General features: G+C 39.8%; 1 protein-coding gene across 3 annotated transcripts in view; it reads left to right on the forward strand.

Annotated features, from left to right (window-relative positions):
- Positions 1 to 13,560, forward strand: part of cntn4 (contactin 4) — a 157,926-nt gene that overhangs the window by 126,614 nt on the left and 17,752 nt on the right. For all 3 annotated transcript variants that reach the window (XM_067588319.1, XM_067588318.1, XM_067588320.1), the window contains one exon: positions 775 to 902. In XM_067588319.1, coding sequence (XP_067444420.1) covers positions 775 to 902 — 128 coding nt within the window. The remainder of the gene's footprint in view (positions 1 to 774; positions 903 to 13,560) is intronic.

Below are 13,560 nucleotides of genomic sequence, written 5' to 3' on the forward strand. Positions count from 1 at the left end.
AATATTGATTGTTGCAGCGTTAAGTGTCTGTGTGTATGCCTGCATATGAATGGAATAGCACACATATGTTTGTTTAAGTAAAGAACCCTCACTAAAGGAAACTCTCCCCTTTAGTTGATTCCACAATGTGTAAACCCTCACTGCTGTCTAACAGTGAATGAGCCTGTTTACTTTCTTCTGACTCCTTTGACTGTGTTCGTAGGTGAACAGAGCAATTTACCGGCCACACATCATTTTCCCCTCCCTCAGTCAGGCTGACGCCGTTTCATATTTACAGTTTTGCAGATTCAGCAGAGCATTTCAGATAATTAAAATTCGGCGTGCTCTGATGAGTTGGTCCACCCTTGATTTCCCACAGTACCTAGCTTTCAAGGGCACAATTTCCATTTTTGCTTGTTATTTAGAAAATGTCAAGTTCTGTTAAGGCCTTTTGACCTTTTTGAAGCACTTGTGGCCATTGTATAAAGGGCATGAAGCCACTGTTGTCCTAGATTTCTTGAAGTCATGTGCTGAATTAATCACCCCCGAAAATACAATCCTATTTCTCATTGTTGTCATCTGCAAAGAAGCAGAACTTAATTAAAGACACTGAGAAATGTTCTCTGCCCAGTGTTAGTCACTTATCTTTACTGCTACTGTGTGTCAACCCTATGCCACACTGTTACATTTTTACAATGTGTGCATCGCAGCATGTGTTAATAATAGTGCAGGCTGATCTCATGCCAGTAAAATAAAAGCTTTTTTAACACAATATTTGCTTGTTTTTAACCACAGGGTTTCCATTCTGGACAACGGTAACCTTCGCATATGGAACGTAACCAAATCTGACGCAAGCCTCTACACCTGTGTGGCGAGAAACCAGTTTGGCGTGGCAAGCAGCACAGGAAGCGTCACAGTTAAAGGTCTGTCCTTTTCCATCTTTACATTTCATCAATGTCTCTTTTGCAATTCAGTCAACAAGACCAATAATACACTGGACACCTTTTTCAAACGCATGTTTTTCACTCTGACAGCACGCTAGAGTCGCCTGATATTTCATTCTGCCTCTTGAAAACTAACTTGAAGTATTCGATTTCATAAATAAAAAATGACCAAAGTAGTGAAGAAGGACACTGATTTTTGAAACATCCAACCACCTCGCCCTCTCTCTCTTTTGATAAGTCACGAGGAGCAGGGCTTTTTTTCTGAGCTGTCATTACTAGAGAGACAGAGACACCTCGGTTGCCACGTCTGTTTGCAGGGGTGTTGAAAACATTCAGCTCATTGCCTTGGTGCCTCCAGTACTGTCAGAGGATATGCTGTGTGAAAAAGGCCCAGTGTTGTTAGATCATCTGGGCTGGGGATTGCATTTCTGCTCTGGTGCTGTGACTTATTATACTTCATTAAAAATGAATGTGAGCTGGGTATAAAGTGCTGTGCATTGAGTGGCTTTATTCTGTGCACACTGCTGTTTTTCTGTCCTATTTCCACAGGGGATAGTGTTCTCACCTTCTCTGGTTCCTGGGGGATTTGCTGACATATTCAGTGAACTATACCCTCACTGTGACCCCCTTTTCAAAGAGGTTGCCTGGTTCATTTGTGTTATTGTTATTTGTTCTGCCTTGACCTTCCTTGTCGGCTTGCTTGTGTAGATTTATAGAATTATTGATCTTCACTATATTGGCCTTAGGGAGAAAAGTTCATGCCTCATATTTCAAAAGGTTTGGTTCTGATTTACAAGTATATTTCAGCAGACTATTGAAATCTTTGCATCAAATTTTTAGACAAACCAGACAGCTGCCATTGCATTTCTTGAGTTTCACTACAAGCAGCATGTTCTGAGATAAGGCAAACCCTGTGGGCAGGATCGTGCTCTGCAAATTCACTCAGAACTGTTATTCAACTACCTGAGAGAAAATACAGTTCAGTATAACCACATGTGGTCATGCAGCGCACACTAATCGTTTGCCTGTGCCGGTATAAACCTTTCATCTGGTAGAGGATGAACTACACAGGTCCAAAAAAAACCCTAAAAAAAAAAACCAAAAAAAGTGGTGTCTCTCAATCCCTCAGACTATATGATGAAAACTGCTGTGTTTTCCACCACTCTCAGAAGAGAACTCATTTATTATAAAGTCTAGAAGACAAAGCCTCTCATTCTTCCTCTGTAGTTTATGATTTTTGCTCCATGGTTCAATCCATTCAATTGTCTCTCTTCTTTAAGTTGGCAATCTGTAAAATCCTTTGTAATGCCATGTCAACAGCACAGGGGTCTGCTAAAATATCAGTTGGATCCCTATCCACCCCCAATTTTGCTAAGTAGTTGCCATAGAAACCTAGATTAATTGACTTTTGCCCTACAGGCTAGTGTTTCATTGAAAAATTTGAAAAACATTGATTAATGCCAATGTGAATAACAGCAAGAGGAATGTCCTCTATCTATACAGTAAGTCTCTTTTTACCAGAGAACACATCACATAATGGACTTTTTTTAACACTCTGGACCAGCTCTATCTTCTGTAAATCACTATCAAGGCATGTTTCCTTTTTCTGTTGAATTATAAAAGACAGATTTCATATATTATGAATGCTTGAAAGTCAGCAGCAGTCAAGGATGTGGGGAGAGCTTAGAGTGCACCTTGCTGCTGATTTACGCTGATGCCACACTCTGCCTCCCATTGACTCTGCCTTTCTTCAAAAATAATCAGTAACCTTTGCATAATTTAAGTGAAAAAAATTAACAATGTAAAATGTAAGTGTAATTGTATTTTTGCACCTGTATGTGTTAATTGTTGTGAAATTGTAAGCATGGAGCTTGACTTTGAGGCATAAATGAAAAGCACAGCATTGCTACACTGTGTCAATTACACTCCACATTGTCCATTTACCCATTTATCACACACTGTGAAATGAAAATAGAAGAGAACCCCCCAGACAGTCGGTATGCACAGGGGGGTGGTGTGGGGGGGTCGTCGGTAAAACCTGCCGCTCTCACTGTAGGTTCAGGTTGATAGCCTATATGTGATTTTCCAATCAAGCTGGAAGGAAACGCTGCGTATGTCCTCTCAGCATAAAAAGACGGCGCCGTTATCCACTTATTATTCTTGTGAAAGGGAATACGGGTTTTATTTGACACCCTCTCTCACCCGCTTCCCTTCCATCATCATATGTTAAAGCTGTTTTCTGCAGCTGATATACAAATGTTCCTGTATATGATCTTATGCCTCTCTGTCACAATCAATATTGTTTGGAAAATGGGATGGGGTAATTTACATGCACTATTTGATTGAGGATTGGAAACCTGTTTAGCGGGGAGAAATTTGTGTTGTGGGAGCAGCCATTATAGGAGATGACAGTAGTTTATTCAAATTGACTTTGGTGATATGAATGCTGAAAAATACCTGTCAAAAAGCATTCAGCGTCTCCTGCTGTGAATAAGCCACCTAGCAAACAGCGCAGGAGCAGACACAACAGATGAGCCCTGTTAATGTCCCCATTATTCCAACACTGGGGGGATATTAGCAGATTAATTGCACTTGATTATAGAGGTGCACTGTGAATTTTGATTACACTGGAGATGAGCCGTTGCAATTAGGGTTGCCTCCGATCATTACAGATGGTCAGTGAACTCAAAACTTCTGAGATCATACTGTGTTCACTTCTGTTTGCCTCTGTAAACCTAGAACGCAATCCATCAACACTGACACATCATTACACCCCTTTCCTTTGGAGGTGTTTAGAAAGCAAAAATGAAATATTTTGTCTAAGCGGTCACTATCATGTTCAGTGATTCTGCTGTATTCGGCCCTTTTTAGCCATGTTACTAACATGGCTCTAGGGATGGCAATGTCTTTGTTGTCAGTCAGTCGGTCCACCACTTTTATCCACACTGAAATATCTCAACAACTATTAGATATGTTGCCATGAAATTTTATAAATGCATCCATGTCCCCCCCCCCTACAGTTTGGCACACATGTGAACCACAGATTAACTGCAAAATTTAATGTGTCATTGGAGACAAAGTAAACAAACTGTTGTAAGTACAAGTCATGGAAAGACAGTGTGTTGCTAACAGGGATTTTGAAGATTAACGACCAAACCAGCATTTAACGGGTCCGAAGTGACATCTGCACGTATGTTTACATGCTGTTTAATGTGCTGCAGCTGAGCAGCTAATTAGCGATATAGCTGCTAACTGAAATTAGCGGTGCACTTTTCCCTGGTGAATTTTAGTTTGGTAGCTTGTTCAACAAACTAAGCTGCAAGACAAGATGTGTTCATGTTTAGCTGTTAAGTTATCATTAAGTTTTGATAATGTGGGCACAGAATATTGTTTCATTCACTACCATGTTTAAAGGAGGGCAGTATCATGCCTCATATTGCACTTTAATTTGATAATAGAGTATTGAATATTTTATATATTTTAAGATTTTATTTAAACATCTTGAATGTCGTTTTCATTTAAGACCGTGGGCAAAACTTCCTTGCTTTAAGTGTTTTACAGAATAAATGGAAAGCAAAGTTATAGTTGTCTCCCTTTTTTTTCTTTTTCTTTTTTCTTTTATTTTACTGATCCGAAAATGATCCGATCCATAACTCAAAACAGTGACACGATCTGAACCGTGGGTTTTGTGATCCGTTGCACCCCTAATCATCAGGTCAATTTGATTTGTCCAATAATTTGATTTATGACTTAATACTCCAGAACTAATGATATTCCTATCAGCCTTAGCTATGCTTAGTGTTTAGTGCAAATTAGCAAATGTTAGCATGCTAACATGCTAAATTAAGCTGGTGAACCTAATAAACATATGTGCTAAACATCAGTATGTTTGAGTTTTCATTGAGTGTGTTTCCATCCAGCTGTTTTTATACACATTTTCAATTCATACATAAAGAAACCAGAGTGGAAATGCTGGAAATTGGAAAGAAAGTCTAAAAGAAAATGCAATAAAGTGCAATGGAAATAGACTGGGTGAATAAAAAATAGACATGAGGAATGTGACTTAACTTTCTGCTCCACTAAAAAGATGATAAATTGTGTTAGACAAAAAAATCTGTTACGTATCTCAAAATGATACATGAAGCACATATAAATACCATTTATCCATCACGTTTTCTTCCTGGTTTTCCAGTATTAGAGGTTTGACTGGCAGCCTTTTAATTACGTCATCTTGTTGCATCCTCTTTTGTAATTGTGAAATAGCACTGGACTGAAGAATTAGCACCACCAACTTTTGCTTTTGACTTCCACTGTGATCTGCTTTGATGAGCACAAGTCCTAATATTGACATAACAGTAGTGGACTGAAATGTACATTGATTCACACTTTCCTTTGCAATTTTTTTGGAAATTGGTTAAAATTCGAACTACATTTGGATGGAAACTGGCTTTTGTGAACATGTTAGCATTCTGATATTAGCATTTAGCTCACAATTACAATCTCACAGAGCTGCTATGAAAGAGATTCTCTGGGATCATGTAAGATTGGACCTCAATTTAGAAAGATGACACTCATCAATGCTTTACTCACTTTTTGGCTTTTTTAAGGTGTAAGGCAGAAGATAAATCATCTGACCAGTTTCCTCCCCTTACACACTGGAGGGGAAAAATGGACCTAAAAAACATTCCAGTTTTATACCAAACTCTTCTGTCCGTGTTGAATGCCAGCAACTATGTGAAAGAATGCAATGTGTGATTCTTAAAAGCTATATAGAAAAATAATGAGCAGCCATCTGTCAATGATCACCAGCAGCTTGCTGGCTATTACATACATCTTACGATGTACTTGGTCACATCATCAGTGATGTAAACTGGGGTCAATAGGTGTTCAGGTCTTTCAACAATCATACACCATCGCCCAGGCGACCCAGCCAGGGTTGGTAAGGCCCTAGTTTGTGTCCAAGTGGCCTGTGTAATCCAAGGATCCCCCTCTTGATCCATAGCCATCTGGAAGCCTCTCGTAGGCCTCCTCCATCTGATCTTCCCAGGGAACAGTCAGCTCCAGCAGGACCACTTGCCTCGATGTTTCAGACATCAGGACCAGTGACAACACTAAGGTCTGGCCTTAGTGTTGTCACTGCGATGGTTTCTTGGAACAAGCTGCTTTCCCAGGTCGACTTTCAGCTGATGAAGCAGTTGAAAGTTGACACCTGCAGTGACGAGTAGCCTGCCCAACACCCTTGCCTGAGCCTGTGGTTTCTCCCCTGCCTTGATAAATGCAATGGCTTGTCTTGCCGGGCGCCATTGTTTGGCTTGGCTGATGATGCACAGGGCTTGTTTTGGCCTTGTGCCGATGAAATTGGCTTCTGCCTTCAGGACCTAGTGATGATGTCAACGATAAAGTCCCTCTCCCAGAGCCTTCAGGCAGCAGCTGAGGATGTGTTCGAGTGATCCTTATCTCTGACACAAGGGACATGGTGGAGTCTCAGCCAACCCCCAACAATACAGGTTGGTTGAGCTGTGAATAATGTCATACACTGACTGGATCAAAAACTTGATTCTGGGCAGCTCTGCCTTCCAGAGCTCAGGCCAAGGGATCTTACTTCCTCGTACTTCCTCCACTCTTGCTCACATCTCCTGTTGGACCAAGTGACGCCTATCTTTGCCTCTGGCTTTGTTGTAACAAGTTCTTGGAATGATGCCAAGCCCTACACATTCAACCACCACTGATCCAACCAGAACACTGTGCTGCAGTCATGATTCTGCCTGGTCCACTGCCTCCTGGGCCCTCCACTTCCTCCCAGTCCTCACTTCAATGGTGGCCTTGGAGATTCTGGTGTCAGTAGAGTCTATATTGCAGCACCTCTCTTGCATGGGTGACCATAAACTCCTCATTCAGACTGCTTAATGGGAGCCGTAGTTCTTCTGGCCGTACAAGGTGATGCTGCCCAGGCTTAGTGGCAGGCCCAGCCATTTGTGGAAGAAATGACTGACCTTTCTTTTTTAGCCCTCGACAGTTGTCAGTAGGACCTCATAGGCTGGTAGGGGCCACAGGAAATGAAGAATGGCTCTGATGGGGGGCTGTCGGACTCCAGACTTGGTCTGGGGCCTCTACACTCCATGCTGCTGACTTAACCAGCATGTTCATGGCCAAGGCGAACAGGATCACTGAAATGGTGCATCCTGTGATTATCCCCTTCTCCAAGCGGTGCCATGCTCATGTTATGGTCCTCTCAGACTGAAGCAGTTGTAATAATCCAGAGTGAGGTCCCTGGCTTTTCCTGGAAGATGGTGGCAGACAAGCTCGGGGGTGGATGTGCCACTGCAGAGCATATAAATACAGCATCTCATATGTATCTGTTGAGCGACATACACAAGTTTTTCCCCCAATTGCAGTTCGTCCTTGAGAAACCTTTGATTTGTCCTTTGAAAAATAAGTGGCATTCAAAAAAAGCATGTCAGAGGAGTTTGTGATGTGATGATGAAAGCATTCTTCTTGTTTGAAAAGCAACAGAGTGGAATGATCTCTTTTTATAACGGTCCAAGCAGTTTTGTTCCAAAATGACCTGAGAGATTACACTGAGGATTGAAGGGCTTTGTCAGCTGTGTGGAATACAATGCATAATGTTACAGTAATTTACCTTTGAATCAGAGAAGTCTCATCAATAGAGGCAGAGGAAGTTGCTCCTTCTCTGTTTTTTTAGAGGCAAGAGGGAGATCAAAATATAAAAAAAACAGTAATTGTTTGATATAAACCAAAATCTCAGTATCATCTATAAAATATTTCTTCTCTCTTCCTTGGAAGAAATCCACTATTAAAATTCTGATCAAAATGCTTCAACGACACCTGCAGGGCAGGCAAGTGTCAGTATGAGGCATGAGAGGAGAGCAGAGGAGGACAGGCTCCTGCTGTCCTCCTTAGGGCAGGATTTCTTATATCAATTTAACATACTTCTTTTTTTTTTCACGTTAATCTATGATTGGCTAAAACACGTAAAATGATGCTGCAATGGAGGACATCCTAACCAATCAATAACCAGAATACAATAATGACTTGACATTGGTCCAATGACAGTTTCATCAATTTCATCTTTAATTCTCTACCACTGCATGTGGTAAAGTGATAGATAGATTCATACAGTAGCATATTACAAAAGAAATTACAATGTGCAAATTGTAAACTACTTTTAAAGACATCACTAAAAAAAATAAATCATTTAGGCCTTTTCAACAGAGTCCAAATTTCCTGTTTTAACTGATTTACCCTTCCCTTTTTTTAAAATCGAGCAGTAGATAGCTCCTTGCATTAGCCAACACAACAGTTAGCTTGTTGTAGCAGTCGTCAAGGACTGTTGAGGGCTGTTGTTAAGCTAACGGGGAGAATGGATTTGGACTAGGAGGACACCACCGGGGAGCAGATGGAGAGCTCCACTCTGCTGGCGAAGCCTCGTTGCCTCAGCTGTCTGGGCTGGACCCATGGCTGGTCTACGGTGGAGTGCAGCCCAATGTGGTGCTGCTCTTAAATGAACTCCTCTCTTGAACAATAGAAAGTTAACAACATAATTTAAATGAAACAAGATTGAAACAACAACAGATTGGTTAACCAGCAGCAACAAAGCTCTGTTAACAAACAAGAAGACCAACAGCCACAAATGCAATAGGAAGTTATGACATGGATACTTCATCTCCATGAAAAAAGAAGAAATATCAGATAACATCAGTCAGATACAGCTTCTCTCTCTCTCTGTCCCTTTGGTCACTAATTTCTTCTCGGATGGTGAAATGTCTTTCTGTGGCTGTTATTTGAATGTATCTCCTTAACAAGAAAGCATATAATGTCACATCATATAATGTGCTGTAGGTAGCTTGCCTGGACACTGAAGCTACTGAAGAGTTACAGTGAGCTGTCTGGACTCACATGGAAAGAACCTGATTCATTTGGAATTTATCTAGTTTTTCAGTTGAGTGGTTGTTCGGTCACCTGTTGATGTGTGATTTGTGAATGACCATGCTTGTGAGAATTTCTTCATTCTTGTTCTTTTTAAAGCTGAGCTTGAGCAATAAACTTAAAGTAACTAGAATAAGACTTTTTAAATACTAAAAGTAACTAGAATAACAACAACAGTTTTAACATGTCAGCTTTGTAAGCTATTTTTTGTATGTTGTGCATATAGATAAGAGTGTGTAAGTCATGTATTTGATACATGCATTAATACTTTTTATGTGAACTTACACTTTTAGATTTGTGAATGTTTTAGTGTTCAGTCTTTCTGGTATTCAGCACTGATCTGTACCTGTATCATATTATGTACTCATTGGTACTTTAATTCTGTATACTAAGAAAATACACAGGAAACACATGTAAATCATGTGATATGTTGTCTGTTTTCGATGAGAACATAAATCTGGTGTCACAATAGAACAATACTATAAATTTGAAGTTAACTTTGTGTAACTTTGTTGGTAAAATGACACATCTGAACCACTTCAGGGCTAAAATGATTGCTTCTTTGTTTAGAAACATATATAAATGTCTTAAAAGACCCTGCCTTTGCACCACTCAGGGGTTTTTGTTTCTGAAAGCAAACTGTTTTACATGCCATTCAGTGAATGACATGTAAAATTGTCCTCCCTTTGGTTTCATCGGGTGGGGGACAATGACATAGTATGATTTGGTCTTTTATAAGATTCCATGTTACATTCTGTTTGATTATGGGTTGCTGTAATTCAACAGGTTATGCTATAAAGATGTTGCTGTATGTAACATAACTTTAACATAAGACAGTAGAGATAAATTGCCAACTAGTGTAAAATAACATGATGCCGTGGGTTAGTTTTTAAGCCATTCTCCCCAATTTTTTGAGTCACCAGCCACCACTGATTTGAATACATGGTGTGAACCTTCACCTGATGTGTACTGTCAGATTTTGTAGATCCTTTTATGAAAAGGCTTTTGACCTACCTGTGGAAAAACCATTTCCCACAGAAGTTTGTGTTTGTCTTGAACCTGTATGCTGTTGGATCATCTGTGTGCATCTCAGTTTGAAAGATTGGGGTGAGGCTTTGCTCCCGTAAATTTGTTTTCAAAATCCCTGGATCACATGGTTCTTGGCTCTTCAATGCTCTCCTCGATGCATTATTCAAGCTCACATCACTCACATCAGGAATTTCAAAGTCATTGTGATTTGCACACTACATTACTGATCTGCGACGGGGTCACACATTACAAGATCTTTCATTAGGAGGAATCCCCAACAAGTCTGTCTGGTCTCCAAACTATGTTTTGTCACAAAAAAACACAGAAGTGACACAGGAAATAACACAATATCAACCTGTGTCTTGCACTCTCATTGGCTGTAGCTCATCACCTATGGCAAGCTGTTTTAACATTTAATCGAACCACAAACCTATCTGTAATTACATTTTAGCTATACATAATAGTATTTCTCCTTGTCAAAATTGTATTCTCACTAGTCAGAATGGTAATTAAAGATATCCACAATAACATTCTTACTAGTAGAAATTGTATTTCAAGATATCTACAACTTTGATTGTACTAGTCAAAACTAAATTTAAGATACCTTAAAATCCTTAAAAAGTATAAGTGGCCGTTTTAACATTTAGTAGCTAGACTAGAAATATATTGCAGATATCCGTAATTCAGTTCTTCCTAGTCAAAATGAAGATTTCAGATATCCACAATGACATTCTTCCTAGGACAAACTGTCACAAATGAAACTCCCATTTCAGATATCTACAATCCAATTGTTACTAGTCATCATTTTAATTTCAGGTATCCAAAATGAAAAACCATTCCAGATATCCATAATGTAATTTTGAATATCCAAAATATATTGTGACTAGTAAAATTGTCATTGCAGATATCCACAATTCACATTTTGACTAAAAAAAATTTCTATGTTTACATGTTCCTGACAAACGATTTCTTGCAGTTGTGAGGGTAATTTTTGACCTAGTAAGTAGTAAAAGTGAAACTATTACGACATTGTTATATATACCATCATATAATGCCTTTAGGGAGTAGGTCAGCACGGATGGTTGGCTTAGAAAAGCATGTGACTTTTTATGTGATATTTTGTGATTGTGTGATATCTCATAAAAACACCAAAACCAACAATGAAATGATCTTACTAACAACTTACTTACTAACTTGTGCTAACAAGTATTGTCTGTGTATCAAAGCCCTCTTATTCCTCCTGTTGTCCAAAAAACACAAATGAGCCACACCACTGCAGAGTGACATGTTCATTCATTAGCATGGACACTGTAGTTAATTAGATTCAGTCCCACATACACTGCCCTGCAGTAAATACTCACAAGTGGTCCAAATCAGCAGCAAAGAAACACCCCTAACAAACACACCATTTACTCCTGTTTGAGTAATGTTTGCTAAAAAGCTACAGTGCCCAGCTGCAAGCAAATTGTTCAGCCTTTTTAGAAATGAAAGGTTTTTTGTTTTTTAAGATTTCCATGTTAGGAACAAATGGGCTGCTTTCCAAGAAGTCTGACAGTATTATACATGTTGGTAATGGTCCTTTCATGGGATTTGTGTAAAACCTTTCCAACATTGCAACAGTATCTTCATCAACCACGGTCTTTCCCAAACATTAACCAAGTAGTTTTAACTACCAAAACATAACTAGACTCTGACCACAGCAGTGGCAGGTCAGAATGATGACTAGTTGTTCTCATGCGATTGGTTAAGTCTCGCCAACAGCAAAATCATGATTTTCACCTTATATGTTCCTGCTACCGACCAGCACCTGACTGAAAATACTGGCTGTGCATGGGGAGTTCTGTCCTTTGAAGTTCATAAATGGGATTTGCACAGACATAACCTATTCTCCAAATGATGTTTTCATCAAAAAACACTTTTTGCTTGTTTTTCATTTTTTATGATCTGCACAAATGTGAAATGCGATGAAGCACAACCACTCAAAGTTTCAAATTCCTCCTTCCTAGGTAGGTTTTTGTGGACAGCTAATTCTTTTAGTTCATTCTATTCATGACAGACAATGTAAATGGCTTCTAAAGAGTAAGGCTACAAACATGAATGCTGCAGCCTCACTCAGTTAGTGAACCATTAGCACATGTATTGTCTTTTATTTTTTCGAAGATTGTATTTTTGGCATTTTTGCCTTTATTTGATGATTGAAAGTGAAAAGAGAGACAGGAAACATGGATAGAGAGAGGGGTTTGACATAAAAACAAAGCAATTGTGTGGTATGTCTTAACCAGTAGGCTACCGGGCTGCTTTTACATTTTTTAAAAAGTTATTATTCAGTACACATTATGAGACATATAGGTTTAACATACATGTTTAATTAATTTAAGTTCCTTAATTCATGTGACATTCACTGTGACATGTAACAGATGTTGAAAGAACACTTTTCACATGCTGATTAAAATTTTCAGCATCTCAAGTCCAAACGGAAACACGTCAGCACCAGTTTGAGCCACCTCAGCAGCACTTTGTGAGGTGCTCTCTATCATGTCTCTGATTGACCCTGCTAAGTGAGTGGGTTACTATCCTCTCATTTACAGTGGCAGTAGGTAACAAGGCATCATACAAGATAGAAATCAATCAAATTATGCTCAAGAGCCCAGTGTGTGGTTGTGTAACCAACCTTGGTTGTCCATATAATCTGTCACAAATGATGACAGAGGAGAGTAATAAGGGAGCATATTCCCACCGTCATTGTCACAGTGAATCCCTGGAGGCAATAAGAGACCAGGCAGCACAAACCGCAAGGAGACAAGTTCATGTTAGGAAAGAGGCAAAAGCAGCAACCCCACTGGAGAAATAATATAGCAAATAAATGTTTACAGTATGTTACCATGTTGCAGAGATAGAGGTGTAAAATATTCTTGACTGTGGACCCATGTAAGTATTTCCCTGCAGATCCTTTCTGAGCCTTTTGTTTTCATCTATTCCGTTCTCCTCATGCCATTTAGAGTCATACCATGAAAACCACTGCAAAATAGTCCTGACACTTTCTTTTAGAGTGTTTCTTACCTTTTAAATTTTTTAGATGTCCTATTTCCTTCCTGCCCTTGTTCTACAAGGTGTAGCCAGTCTTCAGAAACAGAGTAGATACAGTCCCTTGAATACCTCCTGTGTGTTATTACAACATTTTTACAGCGCCACCATCACTCACCATTTAGCCCCAGCAATACAGGACTAGGGCTCTCAGACACACTTTCATTGTGTGTATGACAAAACCTACCAGCTGATAGCATTCTGGCCTGATATCAGAAAACGACTAGATAAATCACATTGGGAGTGCGTGGTGGTGGTAGTGGTGTGTGTGTCAGGGAGGGGAGGGGAGGGAACGGGCCAATGCAATGAAGGTATCGAATTCACTCTGGATGAAGACTGCACTGCCGGCACTTTCTACATGAATCTATGCCTGTCCAGGGATCATTTGCCATGGTTAATTTAGTCTGTGTGCTCAGAGTGGCAATTTCAACCAAGTAATCACAGCACCCCCAAGAGGGAGACAGGTGTTGTACACTCTCAGAACAAAGCCTTTCCCTCTCATCCCGCCTCTCTCATGTCCTTCCACCTCCCTCCTCCGCTGCTCACACACAAGTGCAGATAAGGGACGCTTGCCTTA

This window comes from Thunnus thynnus, chromosome 4 (assembly GCF_963924715.1).
Source record: "Thunnus thynnus chromosome 4, fThuThy2.1, whole genome shotgun sequence".
Taxonomy (NCBI): domain Eukaryota; kingdom Metazoa; phylum Chordata; class Actinopteri; order Scombriformes; family Scombridae; genus Thunnus; species Thunnus thynnus.